Below are 23,877 nucleotides of genomic sequence, written 5' to 3'. Positions count from 1 at the left end.
GGCCATGCATACCTGCACACCGTGTATGCAATTCTTTACACGACTTGGCCTCAGCAGTTATGTAAAAACAGAATTATTAACCTTAAGCACACACAAAGTTGCTATTCAGTGATAAGCATTCATTGAAACACATGCAGGACTTGCACCTGACCTGTAATTTGCAAGTGCACGCTGACTTGGCCCCAAGGACTACAGAGCTCTACAGACGAATTCTGAGGATTGGGACTTAGACTTAATTAACGTAAGGTGAGACATGACCTGAGATGTGATTTGAACTTGACCCTACAGACCTACAGACAGCTCTGAGTCATGTTATATAGCTCAGGCCAACGCCTCCCCTCACTCTGCACAGAGCAGAGCAGCACTGACAGGCGCATGCGCAGTGCGGCAGTCAGCGGGTTGGTTGGGCTTGTGTTTACAGCTCGGCTGGATGCTGTTGGCTGCTGATGTTACTGGGAAAGTGCAATGTTGTGCCAACCGCCAGTGGAATAAATATAACCGTGGGACTACAGGTAAGATGTTTCGCACTTGCACACGCGTTTATGCTCACAGTTAACCGCTTAACCCTCAGTTACAAAGACAAATAGCTGTTTGTTGGTTGTAACTGCCATGTTAGCATGGCTAGCAGGCGTTAGCTAACAAGCCATAATACAGTAATGGCCTGTATCAAGGCTGTGTCCCCGGCGGAACAGTCTGCGGGTTTATTCACCAAATTACTGCCAACACGGTCACATGGCAGTTTGCATTAATTGCGCTATGGTGATGGAATAGTTTGGTTACATGGTCACTGTGTAGTTGGACGTTTTGGTCGGACTCTGAATCGATGACTGCTGTAGCTATCGGAGCTAACAGCAGGAAGGTTGGTGAGGGCTAACTGGGGCAGTAAGTTAACATTAGAGCTAGCTAGGCTCGCCCAACGCTATCGAACACAAACTGTCCAGTATTAGTCCAGTTATCTGTAGAAGACTGGTGGTGTGTAAAAGGCCTCATGACATTTAACAGACTGCACTGACAGGTAGCAGGTTTGGTGTACCCGGTAGTCCAGAGGACAGTTACTGTGCATGCTACCAGTACAACTGCAATTAACTGCTAATTCTCGTCCCAGTTCTATTTGTCAGTGTTAACGTTGTCATTTGGAATGACAGTTGGATGGACTTTCTGTTTTATTTAAACAGAAAGTGTGCATGAATCTGCCTGAAAGCATGTTATGGTTATTACATTGTAGAATATTTGCTTCTGCAATAATATTTAACAGTACATTCAACCATTCTCCTTCCTTTATAATGCCATAGCAACTTTCAATAGACATAACTGAAATTACAACAGATGTATCGCAAGAATACTGATAGAGAATGTAATTTGGTTTTGCTTTAACTCAATTTATGTGTTTTTTCTTGTTCATTTGATTGTTACAATAAGACAACAAACTGTAGCGGTTAATTCCCCATTAATATGTTTACATATGGAATTTGACTTGAATTATTCTTGACTCAGAAATTCTTCCACAATAAATATTTAGTTGTGGTTAGACACTTTAAAGTTACTGTGACGTGATAATGGTGGGATCAGCAAGTATTCCTCTGAGCAGTCTGTCTGGTGGTCTGGATGGGTGTCAGAATCAAGATTTGTGAGCATTGTCTGATTTAACTTGATTTTTATTTGCTGAATTAACCCCATTGAATCTTTTCACTAGTCCACCAACAAATCACACAAACCCTCCTTACAGTATTCATTCATTCAATCGGTACTATTGCACGTGCAAACTATGTGCATGAATATACTATTCTAAGTAATATTATGTTGTCACTATGTTCTTCTTTGAGAACTCTGTGCCCACACATGATCTGGACAGTGAATGTTTTTAAATTAACTTCTCTGATTCTGATTTCGACATATCTGAAGGATGTGGCACACAGCAACCTCCCTAAGAAATCGAACTGTTCCGTGTTTTAGTGTTAACATTACACCACTGTCAGTCAGTCTGAGTAGTACAAGTAAGTGGATTTGTTGAGGAAAAAGTTGCATTCTAAGTTTCTCTCTGGCGTCAACAATAATCAGATTTAATGATCAGTATTTTTCTGATTAGTTTTTTTCAATTGATTTTTATCAAAATAAATGAATTTAAATATGTGCTACTTTGACTGTTGAAAAGTTCTCTTTTAAACTGACATATGTAAAACTTAGTAAACAAAAGCATAAAGCAAAAAACAAACAAAAAAATCTTTATGTCTGAGTTTGTGTTTTGACACTAAGATTTTAATTTTACTACAAGGGTGGACCGATTCCAAATATCAGGTTACATCTTTGTTGATCACTAACAATCAGTATCAGCCATAAAAACATATCATTTGATCCCTACATAATGCCCACGGTTATTGTTCTGGCTAAAAATGGAATTGTTGAAACCAGTTGTCTTGTATCTACTCAAATAGTTCCCATCAGTACATAGCATGAATAGTGACTGTGAGCCAAATGTGCCAACTGTTGCATAAGTTCAGTCAGCTGTTTGTTCCTGTCAATTTCCTGAAACTTGAGGATTACAGAATCTCATTTTCAGACAGTGAACCTGCACACATGCACAAAAATATAAAACCCAGTATATGCAAATATTTGCTGTAGTTATATCAGTCAACAAATACGTATATCGATAGAAGCTAATGTCCAGTGTGTTCCTATTAGGTATTTTACCATTTGAATTGTTTGATATATAAGAAAGGCCCGATTATCTTTTGGGTTTTAGATTTTATAATTTGGTGAATCAGTGATATTTCACTCCTCACTTTGGATGCTTGCTCACCAACTGTAGTGGCAAAGCAGAAATGCATTCTCTGTGTTTTCAGTTCTGCTTACGATCACATTGTGAACATGTTACTTGTTAAACCCACAGTCAGTTTCTTGTAAAGATGCAGCGAATGATTATTTATAGTATTCAGATTCATTAGACAAATATCAGCAATGCAATAAACACTTCTAAACACTGGTTTTCAGGGTGTCATCATTATGCATGTTTTAAAAATAAATGCATTGTCATATTGAGCACAAACAGGGCAGAAATTAGTTGTTGCTTTACTAAATCATCTGCAGTGTTTGTGCTGAGAGGACATCAGCCTGATATCTGCAGACAGCTGGCTAGTCGATGTTAGCTACCCGGCAGGGACAGGCTGAATAAATTAGAATCCACACACTATTCAGTCGAGTTCGACGCCCTCATACCTCGTAGCTACAGATATCATCCCATCAACAAACACGAACTGAGACCTCAGATCAGTATGCAGATTTTTATACAGTATTTACAGCCCTAACTGAACCATATACAGCTTTTAAATTTTAATACTGATGTGCAACCAGGAAATGGAACTCTTTGACCACCTGCAGTCTTCGTTTTGATTTTCAGGTGCTGCATGTTTTAACTTTTCATTTTCCTCGTGTACTGCACTGCTTTGTTTCCCTCCATCTGGCTTGCAACTTTGTGATTAGCAGTAGATCTACTTTTCTTGTACTGCATGATAGTTAGACACTCTAACCCTGGATAGGATTAGACCTTGCAGTAGCCAAACTAATTGTGCATGACAGTTTCCTCCCAGTTGATTCATCGGTAATATTGAAGAATATAAATGCCTAAATGCACATCAAAGGTTGCATGCTTATAGTGCAGTGTGTGTGCAAATTAAACTACGGTACCTTACACTAGGTGCTATTTATTTACTATCCGGCAACACTTTTGCCATTGTGGTGCTTCAGAGGTCTGACGAAATTAGCAAAACCTCAGGGTTATAATATGCCTTGTGTTTGCAGCCTATACTACTGTCTTGTGTATGAGAAGTGTAGATGTTTTGAGTATTTTGGGATTCATGTTTACTAACTGCATTATTTTTTTCCCTGCCTTTAAAGATTAGGATTAAAGATTGACAACGTGCATGAAAAAATGCAGCTGCTATCACAGACTTTTAGCACAGAACCACCACATAGATATAATATTTAGCACCGATGTAACACCTTTCCTGAGTGGTGAAAAACCAAGATGGACCTTTACATTTGGGGAATCAATATTCAGATTCTCAAATACAGATTTTCAATGACCAGATTCTTCTTAAACCAGCTGTGTCAACCTGATATCGGTGACATTGACTACTTGCAGTTCTGTTTTCTAAAGGTCTATTGCCCATAACAACTGTTGTTGCATACATGCTTACACACACACGCACACTCACACATGGGTCATGTTTCCAAACTTCTGTTCTTTATAAGCCAACAGAGATACACCACCACTTAAATAAATATCTGTAAATTGCTGCAAAACGGCCGCAGCTCTATTTCAGATTGGAGGATTTTGTTGCAGTTAGTGTTTCGTGTCAGAAGTTAAAGGCAGGGCTTCTCTGTGTGATCGAGTTTTTATTTTTTTATCTCAGTCATATGAGATTGTTTTGTTGGTGAGTGTGAGACATGCAAAGGCTTTATTCCTGGACACCCAACCCAGAGCATCTAGGGCCTTAATTGAGATGATTATCAGAGGCTGACAGTACAAACAGGATGTAAATTAGGGGCTATATGTGTGTGCTTCTTTGATTTGTTGAATTCATGACTTGCTCATTCAGGGACCCTCTTTTGTTCCTTTTTGGCTCACCTTGTAGTAGTTCAGCTTTTCCTGTTATTTCCTCCCTTCTCCTCTCTGCCTCTCCTTTTCTTTCTACTATCTCTTTCTGACTGAAATGACTGCTGCGAGGCGGGTCGAAAGGGACTGTGTTGCAAGCCTGAATGCTCTCTGGCTGTGTCTGGCTGTGTCTTCCTCTCCCTTGTGAGGTGCACACAGGGCCCAGCTGGCAGCCCCGAACAGCCCGTTCAGCTAGAGAGTGGTAGGGAGCAAAAGCAAAATGAAGCGAAAAAAGAAAGGCAGGCATGGGCTTTCAGTGTGCACATTTCTACACGTGGATTGACGTAAGACAATGCTTGTTGCAGAGTCTGTTTAAACTGTGACATACAGTTAAGAGAAGCTACTCTTGTCAGTTGTTTGTTCCCAAAATTAAACTGGACTCTGTGAGACATTACAGATTGTGAAACCCAGATTATTACAGCTAACTGCTGGTGTCATTTTGTGTTAATAGAGTCCTATTAAATGATTTTATTCTCCCTCTGAAATAATGACAGCATACAAGAAGATATATTCTATTTGTTTTTAAACCTGACATAGGGCAAAAAATGCGTTATTTTTCATGTTTAGTATCAATTGAAAGTGCACAACAGAGAACTTTAGGCAGTCAGTGAACTCAATGACCTTTTTGAGAAACAAGGCTTCATTCTATGCAGTTAGTTGATAAATTATTCAATGACAGATTTAATGTTTCATTTGTCTTTCAAGTAGCATTTGCCATACTTTCACACTCATCAGATGTTAAAATTTGCTAGTTTTCCTTCATAATAAATGCAAAATGTTTTGTTTTGTTGGTTGGATAAAACATCACCAACTCTTTCTTGTCTTTAGTTAAGCACAGTGATTTTTTTCTTTACAAAACAATTCATTGATTAATAAAAAAAAAAAAAAATATATATATATACAAGATTATCTGGTAAATGGATAATGAAAACAGTCTACTAAAAAAATTACGAAATCAACATGCAATTAATTTCATTGTATTTCTCTTTTGTTTGCTATTTTATTTATGCGTCTTTCGTGTAGCGTGTTATAGAGCTTATATTACAAAGCTGAAATTTATTAGGGAAGGGATACACTTGAGCAAACACTATGAGAATCAGCATTAAATTTCAAAACTGTTTCTAACAGAAGTAGTGGTAGCAGGATATTTGTCCGACTGTCACCACTTTGCAGTCGGAACAAAGCAGATTGAACTAAATTTAATAGTGTAATGTAATGAACTTCTCCTCTATTCTTTTCTTTTACATTTTCCCCTCTTCTTTTTACTATCTAACATTAAAATACCTTCCAGTTTGAGACAATTCAGAGCCTTTTAAGCTTTCAGATCATTTTCAGTATCAGTAACAATCAGTAACCTGACTAGTAATGGATTGTGTGTCTGCCTGGAAGTGCATGAGGACACTGAAAAGCTTGATAACGAACAGTGTGGCTTGGCAGGAGCAGGCAGAGATCTGTCGCTGAGGCCAGGGAGGAAAGAATGGTGACAAGGCGACCGTTATAAGTCTGTTGGAGTTGCCAAGCTAGTCAGAGACAAAGTATATGGTTTGTGTGTGCATGCATGTGTGCCTGTGGGTGAGTACTTACTTGTGTCACTGAACAGCAGCTTTGTGTGCTTGTTTGTAGGCTATGTGTGATCCAGCCTGAAATGGTAGTATTTGTCTGTAAAGGATGATGAGGTTTCAGTCTTCGTTAGTGAAGCTGACTGCTGTCTTTCTCAGATGCAACCACAGTTCAAAACAAAAAGAAAAATGCCATTCACACTAAACTTGTGACTCATATCACAGTCACATTAAAAATATTGCTAAATGACTTTTTTGTCCATAAATCCCCTCAAAAATTACAGCCAAAGCTTCAGAACATTGGAGTGTCAAATGTGTAAGTTTTCTTCAGTTTAAGAGTTGTCCAGTCATAACTGCCAATACATCCATAGATATATTATAAAGACAATTGCTAAACAAATGTTATAATCGTCAGATGTACCATCTGTGGGTCTGTATGTTGGCATTGCCAAATTTCCATCTGATTAGCATAAACATTTTTGACTTCTTCTGTTTTCATTCAAACATCCGAAAAATCATGTTGATAAAATAAAGGTGAAAGACTGAAGAGCTTCTTGTGTAAAATACTCAGATTTTCAATTTTTTAACAACACTGTATTTGCACTTCAGACTAGATTAAAATTGCTGCCAAGGACAGGTAATATGAAAATCACCCCATCACTGCCGTAAAAAAAATGTTATTGTATTTTTTTTTCTTTTGACTCACATTGTAGGTTAGTTTTTACTATCATAGCTAAAAGAGGAAGACATGGTAGCATCAAACTTTATTCAGTTATGTTTTCCAAGAATGCATCCTTTCTATAGATCTATGTAGAATACGTAACATTAATAGATAAAGACTTGGATTATAAATCAGCAAAACCATTGTAGAGGAACTTGTTGAAAAAAGAGCAGGCAGAAACTCAAAATTCATCAAATCTGAGGGGGAAAAAAAATCACTGGTACACTAATCGTGCAATGAGCATGTGTGCTAAAAATGGAAAACCTTTGAGCCAAAAGTAGTGCAAACATCTGCAGTGTCTTCAAGATGAAAAGCTTGCAAAGATAAGAGGAGGATTGATGAAAATAACCTTCTTCGATTGCTACTGAGTCAGTTGCTTTGCTTACTTTTGGACCGGTAGTTTACTGTTGTTTGTCAGACGTTCCATGCAATTATTATTTCATACGATGAAGACAGTCAGCATCAAAGGGCAATAAACTCTGTTTTCTCTGGCTGATTACACCTCTGGTCAGACTGAACTATGCTGGAAATGATGTCACGTGTTTGAAGTAATAATAGTGGTAACGTAAACTGACCTGTCCTACGAAGTGCAACAACACTATCAGTAGTGTTAAAAGAGCTGTCAGTCAGGCCTGGTCTGTACACACCCACTTGGCTTTAAAAACACCTTTGATGGTGGACCATGGATGTGTAGGCTCCATGTTGACACTTATCATCAAACATTCTGCACAATTTTGCAGATATTTTGGACACAGCAGTTCAAAAAAGCTGTTTGCTTGGTGTGTTTATGCTCACGCAAGAGTTAAACTACCTTCTGCTCGTCACGAACAATACTACATGCAGTGAGAATATACTTATGCATGATCATGTGGTAATTGTGGTAACTTGTGCATGTGAGTGCGGGGATTTTCCAAAGACATTAGGAAGTGAAACGGAGGTAAATAGAGGTGTGTCAGATTTGTTTGCTTTGTGCTTTGTCGCCATTTGGCCGTAAGAAGTGTTTAAGCGTTGCTTTTATGCGGTGAAGTTCTGCATACCCTTCTGTCAGTCGCTTGTCATTGATTTGTTTTTTTCCCCATTTTTTTTCCATTAAAACTAATGATACAGAATGACAGTGCAGGACAAACAGGCTGAGAAATTGTTTTTACCCATGGTCCATCAAACTTCTGAACTCAAAACAATAATGCACGGTGTCACTTTTAATAATGCTGCTTGCATGCAATCTCCTGCCCATATTTATTCTATTTTATTGTTTTTTAGTTGATCTCATTACCTCCTCACTACTGGATACATCTTGCCTCTTTTGCATATGTTGGAATTCCTAATATAGTTTTGTTTTATAACTATATTATATGTACATTTGATTTTATTATTTTTTGTTGTTAACTTTGCTTGTTTCAATGCACTGTCCAGTGGCAGCTATTTATATTTTCGTCATGCCCCCATGTATGATGACACTTGTTCTGTTCATAATAACATAATTTTATTGTTCTTTCATCTAAGTGAAATGAATTTATGACTCTTCTGTGATGTGAAGATCAGCTGTGTAGTTTTGGAATCTAGATTCTAGTCACAAAATGCAGATTGACCGGTTACAGAGTTTCCTGCTTCTTCTGAGGCCACAGCGTGTTCTGTGACAAATCATTGTGAACTGTGACCCTTCAGTTTAGCAATATAAGCAACAAAAACAACACCGTGGACTGGATGAATGAAGGCTGCTAATTTCCTCCGTTTCCCTTGAAAGGGTTAAAAAAAACAAGCCTTAAACTGTGAGTTTATGTTACTCATTTTGTGTTTGGCATCCTCAGAAAAACACTCATATCAAGGCAAAGTGTTGTCAAACCTTGTTTGACAACAGAAGTAGCCACTAACATTCAGGTTTATTCTAGGTCAATATTACAATGTTATCTTAAGTAATGCTCCCTATTAACTGCTTTGACCTTTTCTCCTTTTACTTTTCCATTGTTGAACCTGCTTTGAATAGGAAGGGCGGATGTTAGAGCTCAAGAGGGAAGAAACAGCAACTGAAACCTTTAGAAAGATGGTGGAGGGCAGGAGCAGAGGAGAGCAATAGGTGAAAAACAGAAGATTACAGGGTGAGAGAGGAGGAATAGAGAGAGAGCAAAGGGGAGGAGCAATGAAAGGAAAACCCAGAAATAGTTTGTTATGGTCTCTTGTTGAATCTCTGCCAAAACCTTCTGTTGCGCCGTTCTTCCTGTTGCACACAATGGCACCTCCATTTTTTCAGTGTTGCCTCATGCCCTAACGGTCAGGATGAAGCTTTCCTGGAAAAATCTATTACTTAATACTCAATTTTTTTTAAACCACACAGGTGCCTTCTGTGATCACACCTTACTGGTAGATACTGGAAAATGTTTGTGCATCAAGGATCTTCTGTTTATTGTGGTTTTGGTGGCAGACTGGGATGACAGTCATGCACTAAGGAGATGTGATTAGCACATGCTTTTTGTGTGTTTAATATATTTTTGTTTACGTGTCTTTCAGTGGCGATAGGCCATAGTTGAAACATTGTTAGGAGAAGTACTGACATGGATTAGATGGGATGTTGTAGCTAGTTGGCATCTTTGTTAAGGCCTCACTTTCATTTGCATCACCATGGCTTTGCATTGCATCAGGCTACTTTGCTAACAATTCTTCTTTATTCTGCTGAGGTATACAGAATTGTTCCAAATGACACACACATCCCTTTTCTCCGATCTGTCCAGTTTCATTGCTTCTTCGTTGTATTCTTTTGTCCCCTATTTTCTCCCTATGCTCCCTCTCTCTGGGTTTTGTAAAGCTCTCACAGTTTCCTGTAGGTATTTGAAAAGGCCTCTAAAATTAATTATTTCACCATTTTTAGCCTGTTAGCCTGAGTTTGCACTTGCTTTATAAGATGCTTTTCATGGATTTCATCACATCATGACTGTTTTCTGCTTCTTTCCTTTGTTTGTTTGTTTATTTATTTTTCTTTTTCTAGGTGATTTTGCTCATCATCTCCCACCACTTCCTCCTTCCGTCTTCCATTCATGAGCAGCGTGGCTGAATTTAACAGCGGCAGCCATGGATGACAAGGGCTCGGTGGGGAAGATTAGCGTGTCTTCGGACTCAGTGTCCACTCTCAACAGTGAGGACTTTGTCCTTGTATCCCGGCTGGGGGACGAGACACCCTCCTCCACTAATAATGGTAGTGATGACGAAAAGACAGGACTGAAGGTAAGGATGGTTGGGTGTAGGTACGGACGGAAGTACAAGGGAGAGAAGGGAGACTTAAGAGCTGTATTAGTCAGAGTTTAGATGCTGGTGACATCTATAATTTTAACAACCATTTGAGCATAAATACTTTCCCCAAGGTGCTTCTTATTATGAAAGTGCTCAGTACTGATCACACAAGAGGAGTTATAAAGCTATAATCATTTTCAAAATACCAGTATGGGTCAGTATATAATTGAGGGACTTTTGAAGTCCATGGGATATATTGCATACATTTTTATTAAAAATAAGAAAAAAATGATATTTTTTATGTTCATTATGATCACATCTTTACAAATTCCATAATTATTTATTATGGAAAAAGTCACTTATTAATAAAAAAAAATTACTGGATATCACTAAAATGTCAACTAAATAACCGTCCCAATTTAATAACAACCATCTTCTAATTAGCTAAACAATTATAAAATGAGCTTATTCAAAAATTGTTTTGATTATGTTCTTTTTATTAAGTTGAGATAATCATGATAGAGATTTGTTTTTTGGTAATATATCAAATTTTATATGGAAAATAACAAATTGTATCTGTGTCCCAGAAATCACTTTCATCTAAGTTCCTCATTACAAAAACACCTCTCAAGGAAGTGTGTTAATTCCAGATCACACGACCTGCTCCACATAATGTCATTTCCTCCTGAAGAAAAGACTGGCCAGACTCCAAGGCTTTCTGAGTTATTTAATATAAAGTAGTGTGTGAGTCAAGTGTGGATTTATGGCATCTCAACAGATTTACTACAATATCTTTATAAGTAACTTTCAATTTCAATTTTACTCAATTGTATATATAGTAATTAGAGGACTCTTTCTGTGAAAATGCCATGTGATGTTTGGTTATAGGCGGTCATGTTGATTTTAGGGCTGAAAACAGCAAAAATGTCAACTATGTTACAAAAAGTCCTGCAATTACATACTGACCCTTATGATAACAGGCCTGACTGTGCTGCAGGCTGATGGTGTCATATCAGCACCTTTTCCTGTTTTAATAAAACTGATATAAGAGTGCATCTCAGGCTATAACCTGTTTGTCATCAAGGTGTTTTGAATGGACGTCAAAACACCTAAATGTTCATTTGTCTTTATCTAATGTTAGCAGTGTAATGCATTAAAATTGTAGATTAGGGGTCACAATTTATACATGTTCCTTTTTTAACATGTCGTGTTTATCACTCACCTGTCAAACGCTCTCAACCATCAATTTAAACATGCAGCGATCACTTTTATTATTCTCACACTCTTAACCATGAGACTAACCATTTCTTGTTTTCTTTTTCATTCTCACTCTACCCTTTTCTCATAGTTATAGTCTTAGACGTATGTGTTTTATGTGTTTGCCATATTTCACTGGCTACTTTTAGTAGTAAAGCCCTTGAATCCTTGTTGATGTGTGCACAGCCATATACATTTAGAGCACACTGTCTCTGAGTTTGTTGTGATAAACTTCTTGAATCTGTTTTTGAAGTTCTGCCACTGAAAGTTGCGTATTATTGAAGTAGAAAGGGGAAGTGGAAAATGAAGGGTGTGGATAATATGTCCATACATCAAACAGTCTTCTCCTTGTTTTGTGAGGGCTGGAAGTGTAAGAAAAGTGAGCTGATATTTTGCAATTGCCTTTGTGTCAACAACTTAAACCCATCTGTAGTCAGTCAGCTGCTTCTTTTTAAATACATCATGTGCTATCATCTTGTGCTATGGTTGCAATCCAGGACGCACTCCATGATTGAATTCAGTGCTTCCGCTTGGACAAACTCAGGAAGATATTAGTTTATCAGCAATGTCGCGATGCAGCTAGAACCTCACTTTGAACCCACTGTCAGGGAAAATAACAGTGTTGTGTTACTGGAGTATAGCTGTCCATAAAGACAACAAAGACTTGAGGAAATAAATGTGGCAAACAGCCACCATCCCATGTGTTTCCCTATTGGGTTCAGATTTCCTCTTCTCTTCTCTTCTCTCCTTTCTTCTCCTCTTCTCTTTCCCTCACCTCTCCTCTCGTCTCCTCACGTCTTCTTTCTTCTCTGCTCTTCTCCTCTATTCTCTTCACCTCACCTCTCCTCTCTTTTCTTCTCCTCCTCTCCTCTCCTCTCTTCTCCTTTCCTCTCTTCTCCTCTCCTTTCCTCCTCTCCTCTCCTCTCTCCTCTTCTCCTCTCCTCTCCTTTCTTTTCCTCTTCTCTCCTCTCTCCTCTTCTCCTCTCCTCTTCTCTCCTCTCTTCTCTTCTCCTCTCCTCTCCTCCTCTTCTTTCTTTTCCTCTCCTCTCCTCTTCTTTCTTTTCCTCTTCTCCTCTCCTCTTCTCTCCTCTCTTCCCTTCTCCTCTCCTCCTCTCCTCTCTTTTCCTCTCCTCTCCTCTCCTCTCCTCTGCTCTGTCTTTCAGAGTTAACTTCAGTATCTGGCTCACATGTTCATACCGTTTCCATTAGTTTGTGTCATTACTGCGCTTGTGTTTCTCTGTAAGGGAAGGTTATGTTGTGAAAGTACCACAAGATGGCGCCAGCAGAGCATTGATGTTGCATATTGAGTTTATGGGAAGATGCCACACTTCTGTCATTTGCTGTGTGTCCTTGGAAAAAATTAGATTTTTCATAGTGCATGAGTCTAGAGTCTGTTAAAGGATCACAGTTATGTTGATAGCAGAGGTTTTGTGCTGTCTAGTTGCTGTTGTCTGCCTTCTGTCATATGGATAAAAAGCAGTACCTGATACCCATCCACTGTTCTCAGTATGTAGTGGTGAAATCACTCCATCCACTGACACCCGCCACTCGGTCATCGTGATATCATGTTTTGGTTTTTGCCGACACACTCTTGTGCACATTTCCCTCCCAGTCAGTCCATCCAGTCAGGAGAAGAGTCAGTGTTTCTAAACTTGTTGTTTGTTATGCAGGTGATTTCTGAGGAAGGGGTCAGCTTTAAGGTCAGTCTCTTTCTCTCGCTGTCTTTCCTTTCTTCCTGTTCTCTCTCTGTCTTTCTTGTATATATATTTCTCCTCTTTCATTCTGTGATGTGATTCCGTGGTGATTCTCTCTGTGATTATTTGTGCTTCCTGTATTTTTGCCGTCTGTTGAGTGACGGCCCCTAGCTCTTTAATAGTTTGGTTTTGATGATGGTAGTAATAGACATCCTCACATATAGACTGTAGATCTCCCACGGCTTGTAGCACTAGCTATAAATCAATAGGCTTAATGTAGCTGTATAGTGGCAAAAAGAAGTCAGATGTGTGAACATACATACAGAATTGATAGCTGATTTCACCAAAGAGCTTCTAAGCTTTTTCCATTATGCTACTAATCTTGTGGCACAAGTACTGTTGGCATTGGCGCTGTAGTTGTAGTATCCATCCTGCTTTAGATAATTGTTTGACGGCAGTGGAAAAATGCTCCGATAACATTCATGGATAACTCTATATGAAGAGCCCACGTGGAACATTTTAACTGTATGTTCACCCATGAAATAATCACATATCTCACAAATTAGATGTATATTTTTGTTTGCTCAGTACAACAGTGCCCTCTACAGTTTAAATCATCATTTGCTGCCACAGCAGGTGGTGACATAGAACTTTGCCTCTTTTCATGGTTAATCCAACCTCGAACTTTTACTTGGTAGTTTTTGTTTGGTAGTTTCAGAACAAAGTCACATACAGTCAGCCTCTTCTGTTGCACTGATACTGGAATATCACACCTTAAACGGACTTACCTACTAATCACTAATAATAAATGAAATCCAATGAATGTGTGTCTCTGACGTCACACACGACATCTTTACGCCTTAAACACACTGGAGTCACTCAGACTGAATGGTGAGATCTCTATTAGCAGCAGAGTCACTGCACACTTCTATAAACTAAGAAATGGCTGTAATGCAAGTAATGGTGATTACTGAACTGATCTTATGTTTCTTATATGCTTCGGTGTAAATTTGTCATTTTCTGTGCCTCCTTTTGTGGCTGTGTGTGTGTGATTCTATACTTTGTGTGTGTATCAGATTGTGGGGAATGGAAGTGAGCAGCAACTCCAGAGGGAGCTAGAAGATGTCCTCATGGACCCATCGGTAGCTGACACTGGGATTGGATCTGAGACAGGAATGGACAGCCTCGGCGGGGGCGACCATGGCCACCTTCTTACCACGGCGTCACCCGTACCGCCAGGTGCTGACCCTCTGAGCACGCCGCCACCCAAGTTGGAGATGGTGCTTCCTGTTCAGACAGCGCAGGAGAGTGAGCTGAATGAGAGGTCGTACAGAGGTGAGTCAGGATGCGACTATTTTAATCCTCTTTTCTCACTTCTGTCAAAGCTCACACAGCGGGTGTTATCTTCAGTTTTATAGATTTTTTTAAGACACTAACAGTTCACAGATGCACACAGATTTCTAAATCATGTTGTCTGTCATGCTTGTCTTCTGTCTTTGTTTCATGATTTTAACTTAGTTGTGTAACTTCTCAACTATTCACCTAAAGCCTCTCCTAATTTTTCATTTCTTATTCTTTGGCAAGCCAACGTATCCAAGGCTTTTATCTTTCCCTTTCTTTTCTTTTCCACTTTGCAGGAGATGAATCATCATCAGAAGGCAGTCCTAGCAGTCCAATTCCAGATGAGGACAGTGTAGTGTTCAGCCAGCTGACATATCTGGGGTGTGCCTCGGTCAATGCCCCCCGGAGCGAGGTGGAGGCCCTCCGCATGATGAGTATCCTGAGAGGGCAGTGCCAACTCCCCCTGGATGTCACACTGTCAGTGCCAGGAGTGTCTGAAGGCACTGTCAGGTAGGAAGAACATCTAGATAGTTAGTTAATGACATGGATAATTAGTTAAATTACTATAGTGAAGTACAAGAAGAGTGCATGCAGTGTGTATATTTTAACACTTAGATGTCATACCCACGGTGCACATGGCAAATTGAATGGTTCAGTAGTAACTTTAAAGCCATCAAAGAGCAACATATTTATATTTTACCAGGTTGTTGGACCCTCACAATGGTACAGAGATTGCCAACTACCCTATCTATAAGATTCTGTTCTGTGTACGAGGCCATGACGGAACACCAGAGAGCGACTGCTTTGCCTTCACTGAGAGCCACTACAATGCCGAGATCTTCAGGATCCACGTGTTCCGCTGCCAAATCCAAGAGGCGGTGAGCATTTACCCATTAAGTAATTGTTGCTGTCTAACTCAATAAAAATATATATGTAGCACTCTCTTTTGCCAAGGTAATAAAAATGTAGCACACTGTACAACAGGCTCCCATTTAAATAGGAATGCATGTGAAAATGAGAAGGATTTCAGTTCACTTGACATAACAGATTTTTACAGAAAACACAGACAAACACAGTTGTGAACAAAAGTTTGTGTACACTTGTAAAGACCATGTGTATCATGGCAGTCCTGAGTTTCCAATGACTCCTATAACTCTTAGTTTTCTATAATGGAATCATATAAATGTGTCTTTGTCACAACAAACAATCATGCATGTTAGTTCTTTCATAGATTTATTATAGGTCTTCTGGGAAAATGGCTGCTGGGTCAAAAATATACAAAGAGCAATGCTAATATTTGGCCATATTTACCTCAGTTAGGTGCTTTCGGTGTCATCCACAAGCTTCTGGTTGTATCTTTGACCACTTCATGATCCCTTTCACACCTTCACAGAACTACAACTATATACTTGGTGTATATATATAAATGTAAGTAAGTTGCTTTTTACAACTGCACAAGCAGCGCTACTGCTATTGAGTTAGGTAACCAACAGGGGAGCTAATGCCCCTCCTCCAACACATATGATACTTTTTTCTGTTTTTTTCTCACTTCTGCTCTCACTTTTACATATATTTGTGTGCACACTCACATGGCCAGCAGAATGCTGGTTGACCTTGCCTTAAATAGTTTGTCTCTCTGTAGCCTTTCCCTCAGGATTCAGTGTCAGTGTAGGAGTTTCTTCAGTGGTTCCCTGGGGATTATGTCATGCAGTGCAGTTTGTATTGCGATGCACATGTACATCATACACACAATCCCCAAAGTCAACCTACAGGAGAAGGGAATCATCATTTCTTATATACAGTTGGTTCGGCAGAATAGAAGAGGGAATTTGCTCAAGAAACTGGGTTAAAATGTGCAGCTTCAATGTTCACTGACCCGATTTCTCCCTCATGGAAGCACTCTTTCTTCAATGTCACTAAGAGCCCCCAGACATGCGCTACTTTGTCTCTTATGCATCAGCCGACTGTCCGGTTTCCCAGACACCCACCCATGATACATGTACTCACATCCAAGCACTAATGCATAAAAACACATAGAAGTGATCTCTGATAGTTTTTCATTAAATTACTTCGTGTATGAAACTGTTTCTCGCTCTTGCTTTCTTCCTCACAGTCTTCGTCGTATACCTGCCCTCCCTTCCTGCAGCAACAAACCAATCTACACTGTCTCAAGTTTTTTGTGGCCTTTCATTCTCACTGTTAGAGAATGTTATGAGTCAGCCCATTAGTTGCCTCTTCCTTCAGGAAAAAAGCTGCTCTAGTCATATGCTTCACATCAGCCTGAACTCTGCAGTAAGCAGCTCATATGACCCCTTAAATGTGTTCATTTATTCACCAAGGTGTCTTTACTTATTTATGTAGAAATCTATTTTTTTAACACTGTAGCCGTAACAAATATGTTCACTCATTTTGACAACATCTTTATTTTTTAAATAACTGTTTAATTGTATGCCTACCAAACTTTCCTATTCTAACCTAAGGTAGCCTTAGAGCAGATATTTACATCAAATGTGTGGATTCTTTACCCATAATTTCAAAAATACTGCAGTTTGCAGAAGACAATTAACATCCCTTATTTAATAAAGCGATTACTGTAAGTTCATTCAGGTTTGGTAATCATTTGCTTTTTTTGGAGGCTTTGTCCAATTTGTTTTTCTCAGTAGATTTGTGTATTTTGTGGAAATGTTCATACATAAAGCAAACCACCTCCTCAGTCCTGCTTTGCTTTGTGCCAGACCTCCTAGTCAGGCCCCAAGGCTAGTCTGTAACAATCCCCCCCGATGTTGACACTAATGCAGAGCCCTGCTAAGTCTCAGGCTTAACACCTTCTTTTTATGACTATAAACTTGCTGCTCCCATCCAGAAATGTATATATTTTGTGCTATGTAATTCATATCCGTTCACCTTTAATGGATTTATTTTACATAAGTGATTTGAGCTCCTAACAAATTAAATAACATGTAGAAAGCCAAACACAAATTTGGCACTAAAAATGATTCAGTGGTTTTTGCTGTGCTATAAAGTTGAAAATGTCTTAAACCCTCATGTCGGTATGCACATGAAAATAATGCTGTCAAGTAAGAAAAAATCAAATCCTCTATATGGGAATAAACACATTTAACACATTCCAGAGCTTTAAAGACTACAGGATTTAGTGGCTGGATCCAAAATCAAATATTCTTATGTAATTCTTTTTATAAGAAATCCAGGGGTTAAAAAATTAAACACTTCCTCAATAGTTTATTTAACATATTTTAAAATGTTTTCCTGAGCTTCCTTAAAAGTACAAAAATAATAGAAATTTGAATGAAACTCAAGCAGTGGAGAGAAAAGGATGAAACAGCTGTCCTTCGTTCCATTTTAAATACATTAGTTTGACAGCTCCTTTTGTGAATTGCAGTGTTTTCTTGGGGATAATCGTTTATTAGTTTGATTTTATTTGGACTTCTGTTATTACTGAAGCATTCAGCGTCAGTGTAAAAGTCAAAGTCAAACTAAAGTACAGCTGCTCATGTCTTTAAAAGTGTCCTTCATGCTGCACGCAAAGGAAAACAGTCCATTTGGAGATGTTGAATACTGGTCAGCTTTGACTCAAGCATTGATTGGAACAGTACAGAACAACAGTTCCATTGTGTTAAATGTTAAAATAATGATTTCATCAATACAGGGGGTGACCCCCCATCTAACTCTACTCATCCCCCATCTCTGACATCTAGTCCGCTGTTGTTTCTCAATAAATAAACTCTCTGCCTCCTTCCACTGCACCAGGAACATAACAAAGGCTTTGTGTGGAAAAGGTTAGAAGCTGCTTTATACTCTGGACTTTGAAAAAAACCAAGAGTGTTGTTATTTATTGATAACAGCAGTTTCCCCACACCATCTTTACAGTCATTAAACCCCAATGTTTTAATCTTTACCAGAATTAGAAATGATCCAAAACCACTGTGGTTGTGGGCCTCTAGTCAGGGGAGAGCTCCGTTTTATCACACACACGTTTGTTTAGTAATAATCACAAAATAAAAGGCTTTTTCTTCACTAAATTCAATACTCATAAAGTCTTGTTAGCGGAAAAGTATATTTAGAGAATGTAAATAAATTATTACCACCCAGTTTTTCCATACTTGGCAGCCTTTAGCTGCTCCCCCCAACGCTGCTCCTCTTTGGGGTTAGAGATTTAGCAGAACTCTACAGTTTCTGGTAGGACTGTGTTGTCTTTGTTTTATGGTAATAAGAACAATACCTCCACACTGACTCAAAGGCAAATATGAATCAGTGGCTTAATGAGAGCTCAAAAAGGATAATATGTAGTGCAGTCAGTAGAGTATTGGGTCGTTAGGTAAGCTTTACAATGCCTTGTATCGCAAAGTTACATATAACAACTGTACAGAGGTCTAATGGAACTTTTAATTATTATTGACGATTCACTTATGTTTGGTTTTTAAAACCTAACTTTATGGTCCACAAGATGTGGTGGCTGATGGATTTTGTGCCAAAGCCAAAAAACAAGCCTTAGTACTTAACCTTTTGCTGCTGTTTATTATCTCATCAGTGGATGCTTTCTATTGGAGTCCCACTCTAACTGTGTAATTAACTTGTCATTAGTGCTTTTGTCCACATCTAGAAGACAACAAAGCAGGGGACAGGAACAAGAGAGTTGTGTTGAAAAATTATTTTTGCTATTGCAATTTCAGTTGTTTGTTGAATGAAGGTCACTTAAGGTCATTAAACACAAACTACTGGGTGATTTTAGGAAGTGTGCTTCACTGAATAAAGTAACTAACTGAATAAATAAAAGGACGAGTGCTTTTGTTCAGTTTCAGATTTATCAAATGAATAACTTTAGTTTTAACTTCATGTATCAAACTTGCTTCAACTGCCTTTTCTTCTTCTCTATGGTTGTCACACAGCAATGGCAAAGCAATTGATTGGAAATTTGAGCATATCAGTAGTGTTACTGAAAATATCTGGGCTTTCTTCATTTGAAAGTAATTATCTTTCTTTGAGGAGAGTAGCTAATGCAAAATAAAGTCCTGTCCTTGTTCTTGTTAAGTGTGTAAGTGCAGCTACCACTTCAGTGTTTTGATTGGACTGTGCATCTTTCTGGTATTTATGCACACTTTCTCTGTACAGTCTTGGCTTTTATACAGTTTTGTAATGAATTTCTATGTTTTGTGAAGTTTATTTTGTGCATTTGCTTTCATCCTGCAGGTGAGTAGGATACTCTACAGTTTTGCCACAGCCTTTCGGCGGTCAGCTAAGAAGGCAGTTCTGTCGTCTCAGCAGTCTGCTCCACTCACCCCTGACAGCGACTTGTTTACGTTCACCGTCAGCCTGGAGATCAAGGAGGATGATGGCAAGGGTACATTCAGGTAAGACTCACACTCACATATCCTATATTTCAGTTTTTAAGGAATGGACACCACAATTTAAGATACTTACACAGCTGTAAAGAGTATGAGAAAGTCTCAGTCACCAGTTCACACACACCAGTTTTAATAATCAACACCAGCTACTGTGCATGTCTTAAGACATCCAAAAATTAACAGAAACTTTGAACATCATCATTAAATTGGATTTGAAATTAACTGAGATTTACACACCAAATTACCAGAGTGATAAATACTGGAACATGCATCACTGATTTTGAGGATCAAGTGTTGTTCAAAGTGTGTACACTTTCTGGTGACCCAATTACTAAAGTCACAAACCTTCCTGAGGTTGACAGCAGGTGGAGTAATGAGGGAAGTGTCATGTGATTGGTTTATATAAAAAAGAACATGCAGGTAATTGGAGCGTGAAAATTATCAAACAAACTGTACAATGATCACTGAAGAGGAAATAGAGAGGACCACAGAAACAGCTGATAATTTTATCACTTGTATTGATGAATCACACAAAGACTTTGCACACGTAGATAAGAGAACAGAAAGTTCCTGTTTGCTCCATTCATTGCATCTTCCTTGACCTTTTTATTTTGTTTTGCCGTAACACTGAGTCATGTCCGTGCGTTCACAAATTTTCAATTCAATTTTATTTATATAGCGCCAATTACAGTCAAATTGTCTCGAGACGCTTTACAGAGCCCATATGCCTGACCCCCAGAGCAAGCCAAAAGGTGACAGTGGCAAGGAAAACACCCTTTTAACGGGGAAAAAAAATAGCTCTAGATACTCAGCTCATTTGAAAAACAACACAAAATAAACCAAAATATGCCTGAGAGTATTTATAGCCAGCACATATTTCCTCCTCATTAGCTTACAGTTGATTATTTTTAGTGTTCCAAACAAACAGCTTTTACATGCAAGTACACATTGTTTGTTTTTGTGTCTGAGCAATCTTTCCTTGCTTAAATAATATATGGAATGCTTTATGCAAAAATATTACGCATTATCTGTAAATAAAATAGAAATAGAATGTCTTTAAATCAGTATTTATAGTGTTAATCTGTGGCTTGGTTTAATAGTCCAGTTGGCTAAGCTCTGTATGGTACATTAAGTCCCCACTAAAAACAGACATGTTTTTTTGATTTGAACACTGCCTTAAATTAACGACAGGTTCTGAATGTTTTCAATAGATTTCAGATTGATTAATGTTTTTTTTATATTATTATTTCACTCAGCTTACTTTACTGAAGAGTTTCTTTTTCAGTATTTCCTCAGGAATTCGTGTCAGTGAGGGTTTGGAGAATGTTGATTACTGTTTCTGTCTAAAACTTGGTTCTTTTCCTGCGCTGCTTTCAGAGCAGGAAAGGAATTGGAGTCTGAGGATGACCAGAGCATGTTTGAAATGGGCTCTTATGAACTGTTTTATTTTGATAAATGGGTCTGGTCTGAACTTGAACCATTGTCTTAATATGTTTTTTTTTCGATCAGACTGACTGATTGGCTAAAAAGTTATGAATTCCCGTAATGATTTATCCAGCCCAAAAAATGTAACAATTGGTGTAATGTTATGTGTTGTTCTGTAAGCAAGTAGAAACTGCAGATTTATTGTTCTTCTTCCCAGTATAGCTTTGATTACAAGCACCATGTTTCGTATCAGCTTGTGTTCACTGGACAGCTTTCTAATATAGAGTTTGAAGTATTCATATATTCCCTTCCTGTGTTACTGTCAAACTTTGTACTTGCTTTATATTTTAAATGTAAATGCTTCTCTAAAATTCCTCTCTGTTACTTCCATTGATGACATTTTTGATGTCAAGAATTTGAATAATGGTATTTCTTGTTTTTCATATTCAGCGCTGTAGCAAAAGACAAGGACAAGCAGAGCTTCAAGCTGCGTGCAGGATTGGACAAGAAAATTGTCATTTATGTTCAGCAGACCTCCAACAAAGAACTGGCCATCGAGAGGTAAAATAAAGCACCAGCACACATGCAATACATCTTCAGAATAGCATTTTCAGAGATTTAGCTTTACTTGGCAGTGCAACAATCACTAAACGTTTTTGTCGATTTGTTTCATGCGTTGGCCGGATGACTCAGAATTTCTCCTCAGTGATGACACCACTAAAAGGCAGCTGGGAAACATGGAAACATTTTTTAAAAATCCTCAAAAACTCTCTGAAACCCAAGCAGTTTCTGGGTGTTTTTTTTTTTTTCACCTGGCACATTTTTCCTCACTGTGCGCTAATTTTTCACTGCAATATAAAGTCCTGCATCTTTAAGAAACAACACAACCATGATTAGAAGCACATAGAACGCAAAAAGCTCTTTTGTGCAGTATGAAACACTTGTAATTCCAGAAATCATGAAAAATGAGAAAAACTAAATGTGAATTCATTTGATTATGGGTTTTACAAAAACACCTGGAATTAACATGTACAAGTTTTTCGAAGTGTCCACAGGTGTTACCAGTAATGGAACTAAAAATGGTGGCTCTGTGTGCTGTATATATATATGTATATATATGTGTATATATATATATATATATATATATATATATATATATATATATATATATATATATATATATATATATACATTACTACTTAGGTTTTTAATTTGTTTCCTCACTTGTCTACTGTCTACTCTGTGTAAACACAACCTGCAATTCAGCCAGAAAGTTCCTAATTGCTAACGTGTTGCTGAGTCAGCCATGGCTTTTTGGTTGCACTGAACAGTGCAGATTTTCATCATTATTATTACTTTTTTCTTCTAACAAGAAACCAGTTTCTGAAAAATGGTTTGTGGACTCTTTAATACATAATATTTCAAAATGGCTGGTTTTGGCTTTTAGAGGGTCAGGGATCTTTTCTAGTTGATTCTAATTTACTGTGTAATGTGTAGGCAGCGTAGCTATGTTGTTTTTTTTTAGGATTTATTCTAAAACAAAGCTCATAAATATATCTAAACAAGAGAAAGCATTTAGAAACAATCTATATTATTTAAAACATCTAAGGGACAGGAGTATATGAGTTCAAGTTGTTTGTCTGGATTAATCTTGAAAAAGTGAAATATTTAAGAAGGGAATTTGTACCTGTCAGACTGACCAAGACCTTTCCATTTGTGTCTGATTAGAACCTGACCAGACATTCCTGAGAACGGAATCGCTCAGCTGTAATTGATAAACACCCACTAGTGAATATCTTCACTCCGTGTGTCGACCCACATCAGGGTTTAAGTGTTCTGGGACAGCTGTGAGGTGGTGATCGAGCTGAGTCTGTCTCCAAGGCTCTTCATTTTCCACGGTTTAATAAATCTGTTGAAATTTAAACATTCCATTCGCTTTTTGTAGATTTCCATTTTCACCGTGGTTTATTATTGTTTCGTGGACCCGGAGAAAGTGAGGATTGAAGTGCAGTGTTTAATATTCTCCATGCTCTGGTCTGTGTTAGAGGATCAGATCAGGAAGCTATTTGCAGTAACATATGTGATCTTTTACAACTGATTTTACTCTATAGAGATTTATTGTTCTATGCCTGGTTCCCGCTCCTGCTCCATTTTTTTCCTCTCCTTTTTTTCTTATGTAATGTTATTCATATCAGATTTCTTTCTCTCTCTTGCATCCCCTTGTGGATATATGTGCATCTTCTCCAGGTGTTTTGGACTCCTGCTCAGCCCGGGGAAAAATGTGAAGAACAGCGACATGCACCTGCTCGACCTGGTGGGTGTTTTCGTGTACGCGCACATGTGCTGTTGTGTATTTGTGTGCGCTTGCTAACTTCCTTCAACTTGTGCCCCCCTCAGGAGTCAATGGGAAAGAGCTCAGACGGGAAGTCTTACATCATCACAGGAAGTTGGAACCCCAACACGCCTCAGTTCCAGGCTGTGAATGAGGAAACGCCCAAAGGTAAGAGCCAGAAGTCGGTCCAAGATTTATATCAAGCAGAATGGTTTTCAGCAGCTATTATTTCCTAGGTTGAGATTTATTGGTTAGTTTGTTGTTAATGCGCTCTTATTTTCGCACCAATATTTGACAGATCCGTTAAAATTG

General features: G+C 38.3%; 1 protein-coding gene across 2 annotated transcripts in view; it reads left to right on the top strand.

Annotated features, from left to right (window-relative positions):
* The first annotated feature begins 365 nt into the window (after positions 1-365).
* The window catches only part of LOC111580908 (rab GTPase-activating protein 1), a 79,274-nt gene continuing 55,762 nt past the window's right edge, over positions 366-23,877 (top strand). The window contains exons 1-10 of one of the 2 annotated variants that reach the window (XM_023288830.3): positions 366-512; positions 9,912-10,147; positions 13,081-13,110; positions 14,181-14,439; positions 14,742-14,955; positions 15,149-15,323; positions 19,654-19,814; positions 21,684-21,794; positions 23,481-23,547; positions 23,631-23,733. In XM_023288830.3, coding sequence (XP_023144598.1) covers positions 9,995-10,147; positions 13,081-13,110; positions 14,181-14,439; positions 14,742-14,955; positions 15,149-15,323; positions 19,654-19,814; positions 21,684-21,794; positions 23,481-23,547; positions 23,631-23,733 — 1,273 coding nt within the window. In that variant the 5' untranslated portion in view covers positions 366-512; positions 9,912-9,994. The remainder of the gene's footprint in view (positions 513-9,911; positions 10,148-13,080; positions 13,111-14,180; positions 14,440-14,741; positions 14,956-15,148; positions 15,324-19,653; positions 19,815-21,683; positions 21,795-23,480; positions 23,548-23,630; positions 23,734-23,877) is intronic. The other variant, XM_023288831.3, reaches the window with a different exon arrangement.

This window comes from Amphiprion ocellaris, chromosome 17 (assembly GCF_022539595.1).
Source record: "Amphiprion ocellaris isolate individual 3 ecotype Okinawa chromosome 17, ASM2253959v1, whole genome shotgun sequence".
Classification (NCBI taxonomy): Eukaryota; Metazoa; Chordata; class Actinopteri; family Pomacentridae; genus Amphiprion; species Amphiprion ocellaris.
Note: the sequence above shows the minus strand (reverse complement) of the source record. Positions and strands in the feature narration are given on the sequence as shown.